This window comes from Plecotus auritus (assembly GCF_963455305.1).
Source record: "Plecotus auritus genome assembly, chromosome: 3".
Taxonomy (NCBI): Eukaryota; Metazoa; Chordata; class Mammalia; order Chiroptera; family Vespertilionidae; genus Plecotus; species Plecotus auritus.
This window is the reverse complement of record NC_137772.1, coordinates 31,907,466-31,926,632: the sequence shown is the minus strand read 5'-3', so window position 1 is coordinate 31,926,632 and position 19,167 is coordinate 31,907,466. Positions and strand designations below refer to the sequence as shown.

The following is a 19,167-nucleotide window of genomic DNA, read 5'->3' as shown; positions in this document are numbered from 1 at the left end:
TAGGCCTAGTGGATGCAACATTGCTGAATGTACAAATATTATTTCTTCATTTTAAGAATGTTGAGTTTAATTCTGAGGCAGTTAATTTACTTGCAGATCAACTTGATCTTTTAAGGCTTGTTTTTAAGCTTTGTTAGAACACATCTGGAGTTGTCTTTATTCTAGGGCTAGAGTAGCCCTATTCTTAAGCCATGTCCCTTCTGAGATATCAACAGAGTACTTGGTTGATTGGTACTTCATTGTTCCTCAGCCCCATGTAAGTTCTGGGATTTCCACTCAGGATTTCAGTTCTTGGCAGTTGATCTTTGCCTACTACGTCAGAGCCTTGCCTTTAGCATGCAGAGCCAACTCTTCAGTCAGAGACTCAAAAGGATATTTATGCAGATATCTGGAGCTCCTTCTCTTGCACTTCTTATATCCTGCCCTCTCTCTTTGGTCCTACTCTCTGTACTTCGACTCCTCAACTCAGCAGGAATGCCTTATTCTGCATGGGCACCCCATCCTTGCATCATGGTTTTGGGAGTGCCTCCAGCCAGAAAGCTGGGCGGTCATGGGTTTCACCTCATTTGTTTCCATTCTCATAGGGATCACAGTCCTGCACTGCTCATTGTCCAACATTTGAGAATAGTTGTGCCATATATTTCATCCATTTTTTATAGTTTCTTAACAGTAGAAGGTCTAGTTTGATACCAGTTTTCCATAATGGCCAGAAGTAGAAGTTCAAATTGAACTTAACTATCAAATATAGCTGAAAGGACTGCCAAAACTTAAAAAAATTTAAACAGTGAACTTTCCACTGTTCAAATAAACTTGCCCAAAGAAAAATGTCCAGATAATTAGAATACTTGGATAGAGAAAAATTTCAGCATTTAACAGACCAATAATTTGTCACATAGTTTCATCAAGCTCTGTTTTGGACTAGGAAGCAAGATACTTTGGTTCTTCTGGATCCACGGCACCTGCTGGTATAACCTTGGTTCCCTAACTGTGTGCCAAGGTCACCTGGGACATCACAGCACACTCACAGAGGTGCCACAAGATATTTCACCTTTCCAGGGAGACACAGTGATACTTGTCATGTGGTGGACCCTGCATCAACTACCAGCCTGATGTAGTTCACCGTTTTACACTAGGTTGTACCACATTTCTTACGACAACATCATTATCTTTGTGAAGTTGGGTTGGGGCAGTTGCTAGAATAAAAATCAAGTACCACACAAAAATCAACAGAGAACACAAAATGAAAGTGGTGGTGGCCAAATCCAATGGCAGACACACATGCCATTAGTAAGAAATTATGATTATTTAAGAATTAATTAAAATATCACATTCACATCCTAGCTGGTTTGGCTCAGTGGATAGCGTGTCAGCCTGTGGACTAAAAGGTCCCAGGTTCGATTCCAGTCAAGGGCACATGCCCAGGTTGCGGGCTCGATCCCCAGTGGGGGGCGTGCAGGAGGCAGCCAATCAATGATTCTCTCATCATTGATGTTTCTATCGATCTCTCTCCCTCTCCTTTCCTCTCTGAAATCAATAAAAATATATTTTAAAAAATATCACGTTCCCCCTTCAATTTACGTTTTGTTTTTTTTCAAATGGCTAGAGAGTTGTTAGTATACAAGAATATTTTAAGTTGAATCTAACTACTTAATAAACAAAATTAGTAGGGTTTTTGTGGGGTGGGGAGTAGATGAGGACCCTATAACAAAATTACTAAGACACTAAGGGTGCCATGAACCGAGAAAATTTGGGAACTTCTGCACTAGAGAGTTAATCAGTCTGAACATCATTGTCCCCATCTGCAAAATGCAGGAGTTGCATTAAATTGTCTTTAAGGTATCTTTTTATTCTAATGTTTTAAAAATCTGTAGTTCTATATCACTAGAAGTGGTTCCTAAGTGATATGATAAATGTGGTATGTTAACTGTATCATTTCTGAAATCAGAGAGAGCTAAGAAGAAATGCTAAGATTCCCAAGTTGTCTCTGAAACAAGAATCCCTAGGGCTCCAAGGGGAAAAGGGGGGACCATAGACGGAGATCCATGATGTTTCAAGCAGATAAGGACCATGATTTTTAAATAAGTTCAAAAACCCATATCAACATGGATGGCTCTAGCATAAAATAAAAACACTGTATTCACTCTAGAACTCTCTATCTTTAGAAGAGGGGTTACCGAAAAAACCTGTGATGGAAGGATTCCATGCATAGAGTTCAGAATGTCCATTGGACTTGGACATAAAAATATTCATCTTAAAGTCTGGTTCAAACCCTTACAAAAATAAAATAAAATAAAATAAAAAATAAAAGTATTCATTTTTATTAACCTTTAGCTGAAATTTAGCATTTTTTCAGCTATGAATGTAATTAACAAACCCAAGGAATATTAGCATTACCTGGGACTTTGTCACCAATTGAAATAATCAGTATTTTCATATCACAGTACAGTTGTTGAAAATATTTCAAAATATCACTTATACTTACAACTACTTTGAAATTGCATTAGATTTTAGACCTGCCACAGATCTTGTTTCTTAGTGCATTATTGAGGTAAATTACTACTATATCACAAAATATTTGAAAATATTTTGATATTTGCATTTTAATGAGTTGCTTCCTTAGTAATCTTAAATATTAGTTTAATTTGTCATTGTGGAGAAGTTGGAACATACATAAACGTAGGTTCAATGATAAATAGAATCTCACATACTCATCATCCAACTATAGCGCCACATTCTTTTAATGCTGCATTATCTTGTAGTAAACTCTAGACATTATATAATTCCATCTGTAAATATTTCAGTGCATACCTCTAAAATATAAGTTCTTTTGCTTGAAGTACAATCATAATACCATTCTCATACTTTAAAAAATTAAAAGTTCCTTATATGTCATCAAATATCCCAACAGTGTTCAAATTTTCAAATATCCATATGTGTTAGAATTTTTTAGCTTTTTAAAAAAATGAGAATTCAAATATGTTCACACTTTCAATTGGTTGATATGTCTTATAAATCTCTTAATTTATAGACTCTGCCTTCATTTCTCTTTTGTTGCAGTTTATCTCTTCAAATAAAAAAAAAAAAATCCTGTAGCAATTCCCACAGTCTAGGTTGTGGATCTCTCCCCTGTGGTGTAGTTTATCATGTTCCTCTTTCCTCTGTGTCTCCTGTAAACTGAGAGGGTTGATGCCATCAGATTTTGGGAGGACAGAATAGGAGGTGAGATTAATTCTAGTTGTCAATGGTTAGAAGCCATTGATTTTCAGAGTTTAGACTCATTAGTTAATTAGAGGTTACAAAATAGATTCTTTTAATTCTATCATTCCGTATAATCTATCATCTGTATTGTTTTTACAAGGTAAAATATGTCTCATAAACTATGTGCTTACCCAGTGCAAAATTAGTCAGAATACACATACTTGGGTTTTTTTTTCCTTTTGTTTAGCAATTTTCCAAATAATGAGTTGGTTCCTTTTATGCATTTTATCTGACACATTTTTAGATTTATTTTAAATATATTTTTATTGATTTCAGAGAGGAAGGGAGAGGGAGAGAGAGATGGAAACATCAATGAGGAGAGAGAATCATTGATTAGCTGCTTCCTGCATGCCCACACTGGAGATCAAGTCCACAACCCAGGCATGTGCCCTTACTGGGAATCTAACCGTGACCTCCTGATTCATAGGTCAACGCTCAACCACTAAGCCATGCCAGCTGGGCTTATTTTACACATTTAGAAACATTATCCCTGAAAAGGGGTTCATGGGCTTCACCAGACTGTCAAATGGGTTAACGTCACAAAACAGTTAAGAACTCCTACTTTTGCCAGGCCAGTGTGGCTCAGTGGTTGAGTGTCAACCTGTGAACCAGGAGGTCAGGGTCTGATTTCCAGTTAGGGCACATGCAACAATTGCAGGTTCGATTCTCAGTAGGGGGCATGCAGGAGGCAGCTGATCAATGATTCTCTCGCATCATTGATGTTTCTCTCCCTCTCTCTTCCTCTCTCTGAAATCAATAAAAAACATATTTTAAAAAACCCAAAACTTCTACTGTAGACTATTCCAAAAGATGTAGAGGTTAATGTGAGCACTTCCCCAGAGTCATTCCAACCATTGCGATAGCCAGTTTCCTCATCTCCCACAGCACTTAATTTTCATCGCATGCATTTTGGTGCTTGATGAAATGCCACCTTATGTTGCACTGTGGGAGATACATGTATGGAAATCCTATAGTAATAGCTGTGGTATAGAGAGAGCACTAATTTGAAGTCAGATGGTCTAATTCAAACATTGACCATGCTACTTACTATTTGTGAAAACAAAGGCAAATTCTTTGCCTTTTTCAGCTTCAGTTTCTTCATAGGGAAAATGATTCCTAACTTGAAGAATTGTTCTAAGAACTAAAGGGGGGAACATTCTTAAAAGATTGAGGCATTTTTGGTCCTCAACAAATATTTGTTAAATCTGATGGTTTCCCAAAAGCAGAGAACTTGTTAATTAGATCTTTTGTGCTGATCATAGCAGTAAAAAATTAAAAAGAAGTGCTTATTGTACCCATGATTTAGGGCCCTGTCATAACACATTCCCACCCTTTTCAACTCTCTCTTTTCTTTTCTCCCTCCCTCCTGTTTCTTTCTCTTCCCTCCCTCTCCTTCTTTTTCTCCTCCTCCTCCTCCTCCTCCTCCTTCTCTTTTCTCTTCTGCAGTAACCAGCTCTGGCCTGACAGTTCCAGAGTCTGTCACTGGAACAGGTGTACAAATACTGGCACACACAACCGTGATAATGGCAACAACCACATACATAACCCTCACTATGGGCCTGAAGTGATTCTGTGCACTACAGCCAGAGTCCAGAGGTCATGCTCTTAACAGCCCTACGCACTGCCCCTCAAACTGAGGTCTGGACATTTCTGGACTTTCTCTCAGTCTTAGAGGGCAATTTCCTGACCCTTATTCCAGTCCCCACAAGAAAAGTCCCAGGCCTTAAGAAATCAGCTCAGATCTGAGCTCCTTTGTGATCCCATTTATGGCAAACAAAAGTGAAACATGATCATTTTACAGAATTAGAGACTGGAAAGAACTTCTGATTTCAGAAGCACAAGTTTTTAAAATGGATTTGTATGCATAACATCCATTGCAGTTAGTGATGGTGGAGTCAGTGACTAATAAAAATGTCATTTCCTGTGATTTTTATAAATTACAGTAAATATGCCAGTAATCACCCACATTAGCTGCTGAAATGCAGGCAGCCATCTGGAGTAGAGGCCAGGGGACCTCATTGAAGCCTCAAGAGGTAAACCCCACAGGTGCAAATTGACACCTAGGAAAACAGTAGTTAATATGCACTAGAATTTAGAGAAGGGGGAACTGTTAAAATAAATGTATGTCAAGCAGACAAATTTGGACTTCTCAAGAGGATCTGTCACATCAAACAGGAAATAGTTATAAATTACTTGTAATGGTAAAAATCTTGTCATTTATAACCTTTAAAGCAACGGGCTCATTTAACAAATCAGCTCATAGATCATAATCTAGGACAGTCAGCCTGGGTATTTATTTCACTTTTAATGTGCAGAAGTCAGGGCAAACCATGCATGATCCACAAAAGACCCCACAGTGTGCCGTCAGCTCTCAGAGCCATAGAATGAACAAGAGAGATAACTGCCTCAGGCCCAGGGTGATGAATATGTCAAGATATGAAAACCCTTTCTGCTAAAAGGAAAATTAAGACATGATTGGAAATGTCATGCCTTGGGTAGTCTCATAATGAATAATTCCAAATAAATCCCACAATTATTCTGTTTATTTGTTTTACTTAGAAGCTATTTGAAGTCATTGGAGCTGAAAGAACATTTCAACATGCCAAGCGTATTTACCATATCTTGTAATCATCTTGCTAACCAGTTCACGGGCAACAATAATTGGAGTTCTGTGTTTATTTCAGATTCCTCAATATATATTGGCCACTGATAAGAAATCCAGCTCGGAGACATTGTTAAAGAGGCTGAAACGCCTCCATGAAAGTGTTCCAGGAGTGCGGCTCAGGCAGATGAACACACAAAGCTATCTGCATTATTTGAAGATTCAGTTTGAATTAGGTATTTATGACAGAAATGCTTAAAGAAGTGTGCATGCACTGAATAAGTATTTGATGTTAATTGATACGGGGTTGGAGGGTTCTGAGGAGAAGGAGAAGGAGCAAAGAACATAGCCACACACCAAACTAACCAATCTTTATGTGAGAAAAAGCCCCAAGAGTGGGAATTGTGTATAGAGCGCACATTTACATAGTGTTGTAAATGAGCTACAAGAAAGGACAAAGTTGGTCTCCAGAAAGACACTAACTCAGAGTTGCACTATATCACCTTCCTTTAACCTTCTCCCTGGCATCTCTACACCTCCATGTTTTCTCCCCAACCCAATTCAACCAATGCTTAGCTCTGCCAGGAAAAAGAAGTGCCGGGCTGCTGTGACATGCTACAATGTGGACACCACCCATGAGTGTGGGCACAGGCTTGGACACACACATACATTCACAAGTGCAGTCACACACACACACACACACACACACACAGAGTACAGTTAGAAGGGCATGGCTATGACAGCAGCCACATTTAGAATCCCAAGGTCTGTTGGTTGGGTAACTTTTCCCACCTGCTTGCTTTTCCACATTCTGCCAAGGTACACTTGTAGTGGGGTGAGGCTCTGCCTCTGCCTGAATATATGAACTCAAACTAATTTTCAAAGAAAGCACAGAATTTAATCTTTAAAAGAAGTTAAAATTTAAAAAATGAGCTAAAACTGGAAAGCAGTCACTGGTTCCTTGAATTTAACTGCTTACTTTAACAATAGTTGTTGATCTTTCTTTGGACTTAATCATCCCATATAATAAAGAGCTAATATGCTAATTAGACCGGACAGTGGAATGACCAGCCAGGGCCACGAGGCAGCCGGAGATGCGATGGCCAAGCCCCTTGCACGAATTTCATGCATCAGGCCTCTAGTGTTTTCATAATGATGGCTAGTTTCCATAGATTGGTTAGTGGTTGTCTGTGAGGGAAGAGGGATTTAGTGAAAGGAGAGTGTATATAGGTAAAGAGTTTAGGCACTGTTCACGTGGGTAAAAATTCTTTAATTCAGAAAGAAAAGCTGATTCTGGGAACCAAATTATCCAAATCAACAACCTCCAGTCTGGAGTATCAAAACCAAATCATACCAAAACAAGTCTATATTATGCATTTTACTTTGGCAGACACCAAAGATGTCTGTGTTGCACATTGATTTTTTGAAATCTGTGTTGGGGTAGCCTAGGTAATTTCTAGAAATGTCGGCAATCTACAATTTTAGCCTCAATTGCTAGATTATTACTGATGGAAATAATTTTTTTCTTTTTTTTTTATGAATTGAATGGATAATTGTCTCAGTTCTATGCTTTTAAACTATGTATAGGTGTACAGTATGTATTGTATGTGTTGACTATAGATTACAGTCATGTGATACTTGTATGAACATCATTGACTGTACTTACACAAACCTAGATGGTCTAGTCTACGGTTGTAATTGTATGTGCTAAACTTTTATACAATTGGCAGTGCAGTAGATTTGTTTATACCAGCATCACTGCAAACCCATAGTATACATTGGTTAATACAGCTATGAAATCATTAGGCAATAGGACTTTTTCAGCTCCATTATAATTTTAAGGGACCATCATAATTTTAAGTCATATATGCACTCTGTCATTGACCGAAACATCATCATGCTGTGCATGACTATATCTTACATCTGTTAATTTTAAGCAAAGTTTATTTCTATAGAATAATGGGTAATTTTTAAAATATTTTGGGCAAAATGTTACAAATTCATTATTCAATAACACAACTGTGCATGCTGTATTACCTTGGTTCTAAGACAGGCATTTTTAGTTTTATCATCTCTGGAATCTAAATACACCATTATCATTAGTGACGACTTATAATTATAATTGGCAGAGTTCTTTTATAGTGCCAATAATGGCATATTAGGCTTGTTGAGAAAAAAGTGTTTATGTGTGGCAGTAACCTATGGATAATTTCCTGATATAGTCTAGGGTGAAAAAAAAATGTGCCAAGGATCACCTATTCTTCCCTAATACTTCTTTATATAGGAATTATAAATTGAATTCCCAAACTTCAGCATGGCTTTTTTTTTTCCTAAAACGTCTTGTGTTTATAATAAGTGCTTCATACTAGACTGCAGTATGCATTTGACAGAGGGTTCCTATTGCTTTGTTCATCATCAACTGAAAAGTTACAAATGAAAACTCTAGATGACTCTCAAAGGATGAAGCAAGGAGACCAGTTTTCCAGTTAGTACCAAAGCTGACGATGAGAAAAAAAAAAATCAAAGTTAGTACCAATAAATGGGATTTAGTCAATATTTTAAATTTCAAGATGAGCATGCAAATGTGCAACAAAGTTCTAAGCTACATTTGTGCTTGTTTCCTGGAAACTCGACAAGGCAATTATTGTAATGTAGAAAAATCTCTACCACAGACCCCTCAACCATGACACACAGTATTTCAGCCTGAATTCTTTGTATGTCTATCCTCATAGCCAGAAATCTGGGAGAAGATTGTGAGCCAATTTTAAATATTAAGTCAGTATGAGGTGATATGGGGACAGTAGACAGAAGAGAAATATGTTTAAATTAAAAAAAATTTTTTTTAATGATAGGGTTTTCAGACAGGAAAAAAAAGACATATTGGCTCAATGCTCCAACAAACTCCTGCCTCTTACCACAAGCTTGCTGACTTGTGGGATACACCGAAACATATGCATATACATATATAGCAAATATCTATATTCTTTTTTTTTCTGGCCAAGAAATCATTTAACAGTTGAGGTTGGTATTGCTTCACTTTCAGCCCTCTGCTCTTTACCTCATCTCATTCTTCCCGGGAGCATTACCTCACCATCCTATATGTACAATTTAAAGGGAATTACCTATTACTTCAATTATTTGTTCCTTATCAACTGGTGTTACACTACAAGGATTTGCATTGAAAGGACACAAAGAAAGAGCAAGTCATGGCACATAGCCAAATAAAAGAGTAATGTTCTGGTGAATTTAGCCTAAATAATTTACTGCTATATAAAAGTGGAAGAGTGGAAGGTGAACCCTTTGACCAGTAAATCTCTCCTGCCCGTGAAACCCTTATCTGGTCCCCTCCAACATATTCCACACGAGGAAGCCATCATCATTGGCTCTGGTTTGTTATTTGTAAACCTTGATCTTCTGCACTCGGTGTCCTAAATATGGATAATTAGCATCAGTTTATCACGCTTCTGCATATTTTCCCTTCTCTCCAAACATGCACGCTTCTATTGGCTGCCATTCTGCCACAGAAGATTATGGAGACAGATTGCAGAGAATGAATGTGCTAAACGAGATTAGGAAGGAATAGAAATAGCAACTTGGCCAATAAATTCCTCGTGAGAGCCTTATCATACAATTACACGTTGATTTGTTTCACACTCTCCCAGCCTCTTAATCCAATGCCCCCACCATGAAGAAAATTTCACTAATTTCTGAATTACTGCATATCCTACTGACTTGTTACTGAGAGTAGTTGGAAGGCGAAACACTGCTGAAAACAACACATCAAACTTTATAATAAAAAATTAAACTTTAAATGTCAAAATGGGTGGTATGAATCTGCGATGTTTAAAGCATTTTAGCATCTATGAATGAATGCTCAAAACCCTGGCATAGAGAGATATTTAACATCTCTTTGAGCACCAAATGCTCTCATTTGCCACTTTTGGGGGTCCAGAAGTATACGAAGGGGAAGATTACCTTGCTCTTAAACAGAACTATCTGATGTGTTTTAAAACAGGACAAAGTATTCAATTATTTTCTATTATCACTGACAACAGTCATGGTGCCCCTGAGTACTTCCTGGAAATATCACTTGACCTCTTTGAATACAGTGTCTTCCTCACTCAAAACAACTGTTTGAGATGTTATAGCTTCTTGTATCAACAAAAACTCTTGCCTGCTCCTGGTCTCCATAAAACACTGTAATAGGGCATCCACAGGGGGAGTGCTCCTCTCCTTCCTTTGCCTGTTAATGTTACTCTCCCCAGGGCTTTATAATAAGTTAGGAATTTGAAGAGGCCTATTAAGCCTTCCATCCACCAGGGGACTATTTTTAGCACAGAGCAGCAGTCAGGCATTATGTTGCACCTACAAAAGCAAGGTGCTGGGGCAGGAGAAAGCCCTGCAGAATGGAGGTGATGTTTACTGGAAGGAATGGAAATCAGATCAAATCTTAAAAAGGATATGTTTGTGCTCTCAGAAGAGCAAAGGCTTCCAATTCATGGTGGGAAGAATTAATTAGCTAAAGAAATTCACAGCAATTGTAAAGAGAGCTTTTATGCATAGATCATGATGTCGCCTTCGCTTTCTTTTCTCCAAGTCATGTCTACTAGGAGTCTCAGAAGAGAGAGCCCATAATCTGGAGAAAGGATTCCAAATTTCAGATCTGCTTCCTGGTTCTGTGTTCAGAGAAACAACTGGACAACATTCATTCAACAAGTCTGTACTGAGTGTCTCCCATGTGCCAGGCCCTGTTCTGAAATGGTGGGGTGTACCAACACAAAGAAAGAGCCCCTCTCCGGGTGAGCTGACAGTTACAGGATGCTGAAATGTCTTGACTAATGTTGCTGACTATGAGTTTGCCTTTTGTAAGCTGGCTGATCTATTGGCTCCAAGAGATTTCCTTATCCTGGAACTTCCTTCCTGCATTTACCTTGATAGGGTGAGAGGGATCAAGGAGCCTATAAGGAAGCTCAGGGAGGGACTTGTCTGCAGGACCTAGATTCTACATGGGCAAGTGGTGGCTCAGAGAACACCTGTGCTCCTAGAACTGCAGCCAGGAGCACATGCCACAGGGAGGGGCAGCCACAGTTCCAAACCCTCCTCAAGTTCTACAGTCATCTGTCCAGAAAATAACAAATCATCTTATATGTTTTAGCAGTTCTACATTACCTGCATCCTCCTCTCCTCCAAAGCCACTGAAATCCAAGGCACCTGTTATTGGGGACATGGGTCATGTTGAATGGGGTGAGGGTAACCTAGAGAAGAGATAGCACTGGTTTATTGTTTGTTCCCTAGAGGAAATGTTCTGGGGGCTTTCTGGTGCTAATTTGGTGGACTTTTAGGTTTGGCTTCATCTGACTCCTCCACGCAACTAGAGACAGACAGGAAGTCTCCCGGCAGGAGTCTTACTGGTGGACTTGGAAATCAGCTTCCAGAGATGGGAGGACCTCACGCTGAAAATGGAAAACAGATGAGGGGTTATTGATAACCGTCCTTCTCTCCTCTATGTCGTATTTCCTAAATTAGTGAGCAACGTTTGGATGGGGGAACAGTGAGAGGGAGCCGTTTGCCATTAATCTGGGAACAAACGACTAACCTCGGTGACTGGTATTTTCGCCTTTCTTTTCTCACTTTTCTCAGTGTGGGGAAGCGGTGGAGCCCGCGCGGAGCGATTGTGAGGGGCTCTGCTGGAATTTGGCAGCGCGGAGGCTTGGAGAGCAGCCCCATGCTGGCTTCTATTCAGCAGGCCAGTTTTCCTCGAGCTTTGGAAGTTTCACTCAGCCGTGCACTCAATGGCTTCACAAAGCTGATTACAAGCTTCAGCGCATTCCTGAAGGAGCCAAAAGCAACGCAGGTGCAAACGAGCCGAGGGAGCCCCTTATCCCGGTGACAGAATGGGACAAGCTGGGAAAGGCTTGGACCACACAAATCCAAGCTCACCAGGCAGCAGAAAGCCTGCCTTGGGAACCGGGGGTCATTATCCGCCCTATTCAGCAGGGCTCGGGACCCTAGGGCCCCGGGAGGCCGGCCCGCGTGGGAGCGCCAGCGCTCATCTGTGGGAGTGGAGACCTCACGGGGCCCTGCAGCCAGGCTTGGGCGGTGGACGGCGGCTTGTGCGTTCGCACCGACAGCGCCAGTGAAATCCGTGCTCCGACGGACCATGTGAACACTAGTAGGAACATGGGAGAAAAGAGTGTGCAGGAGGCAACCCCGTGCGTGGACAGTGCGCAACGTTTGTTCATCCCGAGTCCAGACTGCACTGCCCTGCTCCTCTCCAGCCTGAAGCTGCAGGTCCCATTTGGTTCCCCAGGCCACTGCCAAACACTCCGCTCTGAGTCCCTCAATGCCTTTTCTCCCTCAGCCCGCCTTTCCCTTCCGTCCTCGTGGCAACGGGGTCCCGCGGAGGCGACCGGACGCAGTGCATTAGGACCTACAGTGACCACGTGCGGGGATCCGGGGCGGCGGGTCACAGGGCCGCCCCGTCGAAGCGCGCTCGGTGTGGCCGATGACTCCATCGCTGCGTGTCTAATTCCGCGGCGAGGAGGAGGGCCCGTCCACTACGAGAGAATGAATGACGGCTCCTGCTCGGGCTCAAAGACCAAAAACCGGGGGCGGTGGGCGGCGGAGAGAGGAGGGCAGCGCTGCGGGTAGTGCGCGGGAAAGGAGGGCGCGGGCCCGGAAGGATGTTAGGCGGGGTGCGGCGGAGCTGGCGCGCGGGGGTCCCCTGGGGCGCCCGGAGTCCGCTGGGGGAGCCCTGCGCCGCCTCCAGACCAGCGCAGCACTCGAGTTCCTGCGTGGGGCAGGGCCTGGGGCTCGTTGGTGCGCGCTCCCTGGCCCCTTGCCCCGCCTGCCGCGCTCTTGGCCCGGCTGCTCCCGGGGGTCCTCGCGGGCAGGGCGCGGGCGGGCCGGGCGCGCACGCCGACGCTCTTTTGTCTGATAACTAATTTGAGTTAATGCGATCTTTATGTAAAGCTAACAGCGGATAATTGTCTATTTTCTCGCCAACAATCTCCATCACAATCACTTATCTGGAAACCTGCAGCTGGATTAATCGTTATATTCCCGAGATGTGCGTCACTGTAATTCTCAGTGAACGCGTGTGGGGACATAGAAACGCCTCCCCCGCGCTTGTGGGACCGGTTTCAGACCTGCCTGGTTATTGCCCGGGACCCGGTGTGTCCAGGGTTTGGTGCACGCGTGCAGGGTTGTAGGGCGCCTTCTCCAGGACTAGCCTTTGTTCGGGTGGGTGTTGTAGGGGGTGCCGGAGGCGGAGGGGGCGAGAGGAGGAGAGGGGTGGTGAGGCTGGATGAAGAAGAAACGGCCAGGAGGATGAGGAGGGCCGGGCGCAGCCCACGTCTAGCTGGGCCTGAGCAGGCCTTCGGCTCACGGTGACGCGGCCTCCGCCTCCGGGTCCACCCAGCCAGTGTCAGAATCAAGTCTTTTGACCTTGGGGGAAAGGATGCCCTCCCCCACCCCCTCTGCAGGAAAGGTGCTCCCTTTCCTAGGCTGGGTTCCTCAACCCTGCCCCACCCACCCGTTCCCGCCTTAGGTCCCTCCCCCAAGATTCCCATTTCCAGGACTCCCATCTCAGCAAATCATTGGCAGTATTTACTCTCCCGGTGATTGAAATCCCCAAGGGAGCAAGCCTTGGGTGTGGAAACACGTCCCAGTGCCGCAATCCCCAACGGTGCTCCAGTGTTAGGGGTAAAACAAGAACGATGGCAGATGGAATTGAGGCCTCTGGGGTGTGTGTGTGTGGGGGGGGGGAGGCACTTGTATGGCAAAGATTTTGTCTTTCTGAACTGAAGTCAAAACATGAGTGTCAAGTGAAAATCCGCGTGGCGGTTGGTGGAGGGCCTCTGCGCCTGTGCCTTCGTTGTGCGCAGTGAAGCATGAAGCGATTGACTGCTGCAGCCAAGTGCTACGTGTGGCCGGTCACTTGGAACTAAACTATTAGAGTCCATTTACTTCTGCAACTCAGAATTGCCAGCCAAGGGACCACCACCACAACTTTTCAAAGTTTCTGAAAAACAGCAAATCCAGTCTCAATTCGTGACAGTTCTTGGCCCCAGAGAAGGGAGCTATTTGTGTCCCCTTTGGCAGTATAACTCAAACTTCCAAGAGTGAAAGAATACAGTGACATAAAATGCCACGAAATGACTGGACTTTTACATCAAGCAGGACCCCAAATTACCCCCCAAAGAGGGCACTGTAAATTCCTGTTACAATCTCCCCGTCTTCCATTTTCCCCTCCAGCAACTTGATGAGGTCTTCAAAAGCAACCGGGTAAATCCACCCTCGGAAGTCAGCTTGCCCGGGCCCTCGCCGCATTTCCCAGGGCTGCTTTTTGTTGTGGCATTCTGGAATCATCCCACTTCATCTCTCACCTGAATCTTGTCATCTCGGCCATCTTGAAGTGATCTGCGAACAATGCTGGTCCCCGCGACAGGCCCGCTGGTCAATCAGGCAGAACAGACTATGCAAATGGAGTGGAGAGGCGAAGCGCCCGGGAACACTGGCGCCCATTGTCTTGGGGATTTCAAAGCGCGGAGCAGCTGCGCAGACTTGTCGCTTTGGACCCTCGGTTGCCACACTAATGTCATCACTGCAAAACATCAGATTTTGAAAACTATACAATCCGAATTCATTAGCAGCCTTGGGCAAAGGTTTCTCTTCTCCGTGACAAGTTTCAAACTTCAGATCCCCTTCTGCTGAGAGGGCGAAAGGGAGGGGGGAGAATTTTGCAAGTGACAACCGCTGATGATCCATAATTTCCTCTTTCTGACGGATTCAGACATTTTAAAACCCGTCCTTGGGGGTTCAGAGTTCGGACCCCTGACCTAAGCAACGCTGAAATGTTGATGTTTTTGCGGGTTCTCTTGTGCTGCTTGCAAGTTTAAATTCACCTAGAGCAGCTAAGGTAACAAGTGAGGTGAGTTTAACAAAGACACCGTCTTCTGCTTTTATAATAATGCCAGTGAGATATTTTGAAAGTATTTTCTTTAGGTTGAACTCAAAACAATCCATGTTAGAGCAATTGTGCGCCCAAAAGCAAGCAGGTTAGTTACACAGGCAACGACGTTCCCCAGCGGCGCTGCTACAAACGCCTCGCCAACTTAGAGTGCCCACCGTGACACGCGTCTTAGTGATTATGTAATTGTTCTCCCGATTGCTGAGATTATGAATCTTCTCCCTCTCCATCGCCTCGCCCCACCCCCAGCTGCCAGGGTGATCTCGGTTTTTTCTAGAAACAAGAAGCGGGAGGGATCTGTTAGGTGCTGGCGGCCCATGAGGTGGGTGCTAAGGGCCCGGGTGTGGGTGGGGAATGCGTTGGGTCCCGCCGGACCCGCACCTGCGGGCGCTGGACCCCGTGGCCCCATCAGGTCCGAGGGACCCGAGGCCGGGAGGAGCTTTGATTTCCAGACTTCTGGGCTCCCCAGGGCTCCAGAGAAGGCAACTTTCCCCTCCTATCAATCTTGTTTGTCCCCCAGGCCCACCCATCTGAGTTAATGAATCCTTCCTCTGTTTCTTTACAGGATCCGTGTACTCTGTTCTCTCCCTACCACATCCGTGGGCCGGAAAAATTTTCCAGGAAAAGGTAGTCAACACGAGAAAGCCACCAAGCCAATTTCTAGCCCGGAAATGAAAAATAAACGTTGAGGTTGAAGGCGGCAAAGGGCTGCGTCCTCCCCTTCCAGCCTCGCACATGACCTCTCTCGGCTGCCCCCAGCCCCTCCTCTCCCCCTCCCGCTCTGCCTCTCAAGATGCCTGCAGGTCCCTTAACAAACTGGGGTAGGATTTGGGAGAAGAGTGCAACCAAATAATGTTTTTGTAGATACAACCGGAAGACCAGAGAAATAGTTGGGTAAAAGGCCCCGTTGGGTGTGTCTTGCTTGGTTGGGGGTGAGGTAAAGCTCTTTGTAAATAGGGACACCTTTGGAGGAAATGAACTAGCACATTCCCTGGAAAATTGTATAATTTGGACCTCAAAGCTCCAGAGAGTCACAGGTCAAAACCTGTGGTTGCTCTTGGAAGTCTCTGTGTGTCTATGACCCTCCAGGCTGGGCTTGGGCCCAGAGCCCCTCCAGGTGCCCTTGCCCTGCCTGCCCACTTCCTGCTCAGGCAAAGCCACCCATGGCTGGTGCAGGTCTGAAGGCAGAGGCGAGCTTTCTGGAGGTCCTGGCTGTGGGGAGGCACAAAGGATGATGTGAGTTTCAGGGAGACTGAGTTTTGCGGGGTTGGATCACTTATGTCTCTCTAGACAGTGCCTACTTCATTGTGAGTTTTCAAAATGTGCTGAAGCACTGAAGAGAGTGGGGCTGGTGGCTGTGGAAAGTCTTAATGGCCATGGTGGACCTTCCTTTCAGAGGTGGCTCAAGGGGGCCCACTCAGGTTGGGCCAGGGCCCTGGTGGATAACAGGATCTGGTGAGCCCAGTCTTGCCCTTGCCTCTCTCTCTTCTCACACACATTCATTCTCACACATGCCACACATTCTTATGCACTCATACACCCACAAAACACAGGCACTATACACTCATACATACAAATTCCTGAAATCTCTCACACAGAGACACATGCCACACAGAGCCACACAAGTTCACTCTCACACATGACTCACACACACACACACACACACACACACACACACACACACTCCTCTGGGGTCCTGAAGTCACTGGCTGGCTGAGTACTGGGGTTGGCTTATGCCTGAGCACCTGGTCCTCATGGGAGGAGAAATCAAAAAGCTGGGAAGAATACTCTGTTAGGTACACACAGGGATGAGTGCACAAATCCTTACAAAAATTCAACAAATACAGAAAAAAAGTGATGTTGATGAAGGACAAGGGCAGTTTATCTCTGAACCCTTTTCTTCTGAGCTCTCAAAGAGTGAGCTTGCCAATGGATTGAATTATCACATTGTATCCAACATTTCCAGGTTCCTACTTTCTCCCAGGATAGTTTCCTTGGCTGCCCACTTAGACTTCTGTTATCCACTGTGGCAGCCACTAGCCATGTGAGGCTACTGAGCACCTACAATCCAGCCAGTCAGAATGGAGAAGTGTGCATGAGTGTACACAGCACACACCGGATTTAAAAAATGCCATGTGCAAGAAAGCATGTAAAATACCCGATTCATCATTTTTAAATATTGGTTTCAGGTTGAAAGGATTGCATTTTTGATATATTGGCTACAATAAAATACATTCTTGAAATGAATTTCACTTGCTTCTTTTTATGTTTTAAAACTGCATCTATTGGGAATTTAAAGTGACTATGTGGCCCACTGATCCTCCAGGAAATGGAAGAGGAAAAGCAAAAATGTGGAAAATGCTGAGTTCATGTTTTAGCAGGAGGGGATACAGACCCAGCCCGTGTTAAAGTTGCTTTTAAAACATACTATATTATCAAAGCTTCTTTTCTTTCTTGAGAATGCATGGTGGTGGGTGGAGGGCATCACACATTGTACTTTATTGCTTGATTCATGTTCTTTTCATTTTAACTTTAATTTCATCTAATTACTGTATTGTGATCTCAGTCAGCAATCTTAAATGAACTCTCAAGTAACTTTTGAAGAATCTTGCTACAAATGTTGGATAATGATGAAATGTAAATTACTACAGGTTATTGTATAATGTCTACACAGGGCTGGAGCAACCCCTTTCCTGTTATTTTCAAATTTCAGGTCAGCATTTTGGTAATTTTCTGCTTTATTTTTTTCTCCTGCAAGGTATTACCAACATTGCTCACCACCATCACTACAACCCTAAACAAAACAAAATAAAAACTTGAGGAAGAATTTATATCCTGTGAAAATGATTTTTACTAAGCAAGAATGGAATTTCTTCCATATTTTCCCCAATAATTGATTCATAATTTTAGAAACCTATGAAGTCATATCTTGATCAAGGAGATTAAAATGAAAATATCTGTAACCTTTTTGTGTTTTTAAAAAAAGATATTTAGAAGTAGTCTACAGTAACATTTTAGAGATAAGATTTCTAGCAGTAAAATTATAAAACTTATAAATTATATTTCACTTTTGATGATAGCATGAAAGGAAAGATTGCTCTAAGAATATTGTTTTTAATAAACTCATTATAGCTGCAACATGAAAATTCTGCATGCATATATACTTGACATATATACCTTGAATTTTTATATACGTATGTTGAAGGCTTATGTAATTAATGAAAAAAATTCAGCAAAAATGTGAGGTGAGTCTGTTTTGCCAATAAATTGGAAGTATCTCAGACATACTTTTGATAAAATTAAAAATTTATTTCTGTCATAAAAGAAAATCTGTTGTTCATTACTAGTATGTCCATTTATGGTTCAATTTTTTAAATTTAAGGGAAAAAGAAAATATTGTAGAATAAGAAGAATGATCAAGGTTTTGTGAGTAAGCTAATTCAAATGTTTTATTTTTTGTAGTAATTCCTTAGAAAACATCATTGTTGTCATGAGAAGGTTCTGCTCAATTAGTAAAAAAAAAATAATAATAAAATATTTTATACTTTAATCAAACTACCTGGTTTTTTAAGAGTTTCCAAGGGAATAACAACAACAACAAATTAACATATCTTGCTGAAGAGTCATTTGTATAGCGTTAGAAACTCAAGTAATCCCACTTTGGGTGAACAGGATGGCATATTTAGTAGCATGACAAGGTTATTTATTTTTGTGATTACTCATGTTGGCTCTTATTCAACTTACTGAGATAACTAAAGGAAAAATCACTGCAAGAATTTAGACACTTACTGTCAAATCTGCTCTTTTACTTTTCAATAATCATCTTGGAGTAAAAGAACAACCACAACAAAAATGGTAAAAAGGCATAGAGAAGAGGACACCCAGCACATAGCACCCAGACTACAGTATGGAAATGCTACATGCCAGCCAAGTTCCCAGTTAAGTTATTCTTGGCTATATTTAATATATGGCCTCATTGGCTTTATCATGTTGTAAAATTAGAGAGACACTCATTGGCTTTCTGTTTTTCTTTTTTTCCTGAAAGACTATAATGGTCACACACTTTCAAATATTCACAGACCAGATATTCTGGATAAATAATCTAAGATTAACTAAATTAGGTTAATGTTCATACTGGGCCAGTAAGATATTTCCCTTGTGGTGACATTATCTGGTGTCAGCTACATTGATTGAAAAAGCACTATAGACCAAAAAAAAAAGTGTTATTGCAAGATTTCTCAAAAACAGATAAGAAAGCAAAGAAGCCCTCTAGTAAATGAGGAATCTTATCTAGATTTTAATATGTCTGTAAGCAAATTTGTAAATGTTTTTGCAA

At 42.5% G+C, this 19,167-nt stretch overlaps 1 protein-coding gene across 3 annotated transcripts in view; it reads left to right on the top strand.

The window, feature by feature from the left end:
• The window catches only part of LOC308243606 (uncharacterized protein), a 122,716-nt gene extending 104,339 nt beyond the window's left edge, over nt 1-18,377 (top strand). For 2 of the 3 annotated variants that reach the window (XM_080659272.1, XM_080659273.1), the window contains exons 3-4: nt 5,943-6,096; nt 15,397-18,377. In XM_080659272.1, the coding sequence (XP_080515398.1) occupies nt 5,943-6,096; nt 15,397-15,506 (264 nt within the window). In that variant the 3' untranslated portion in view covers nt 15,507-18,377. Of the gene's footprint in view, nt 1-5,942; nt 6,097-10,457; nt 10,660-15,396 lie in introns of all 3 variants that reach the window. The other variant, XR_013960080.1, reaches the window with a different exon arrangement.
• The last annotated feature ends 790 nt before the right edge of the window (nt 18,378-19,167 follow it).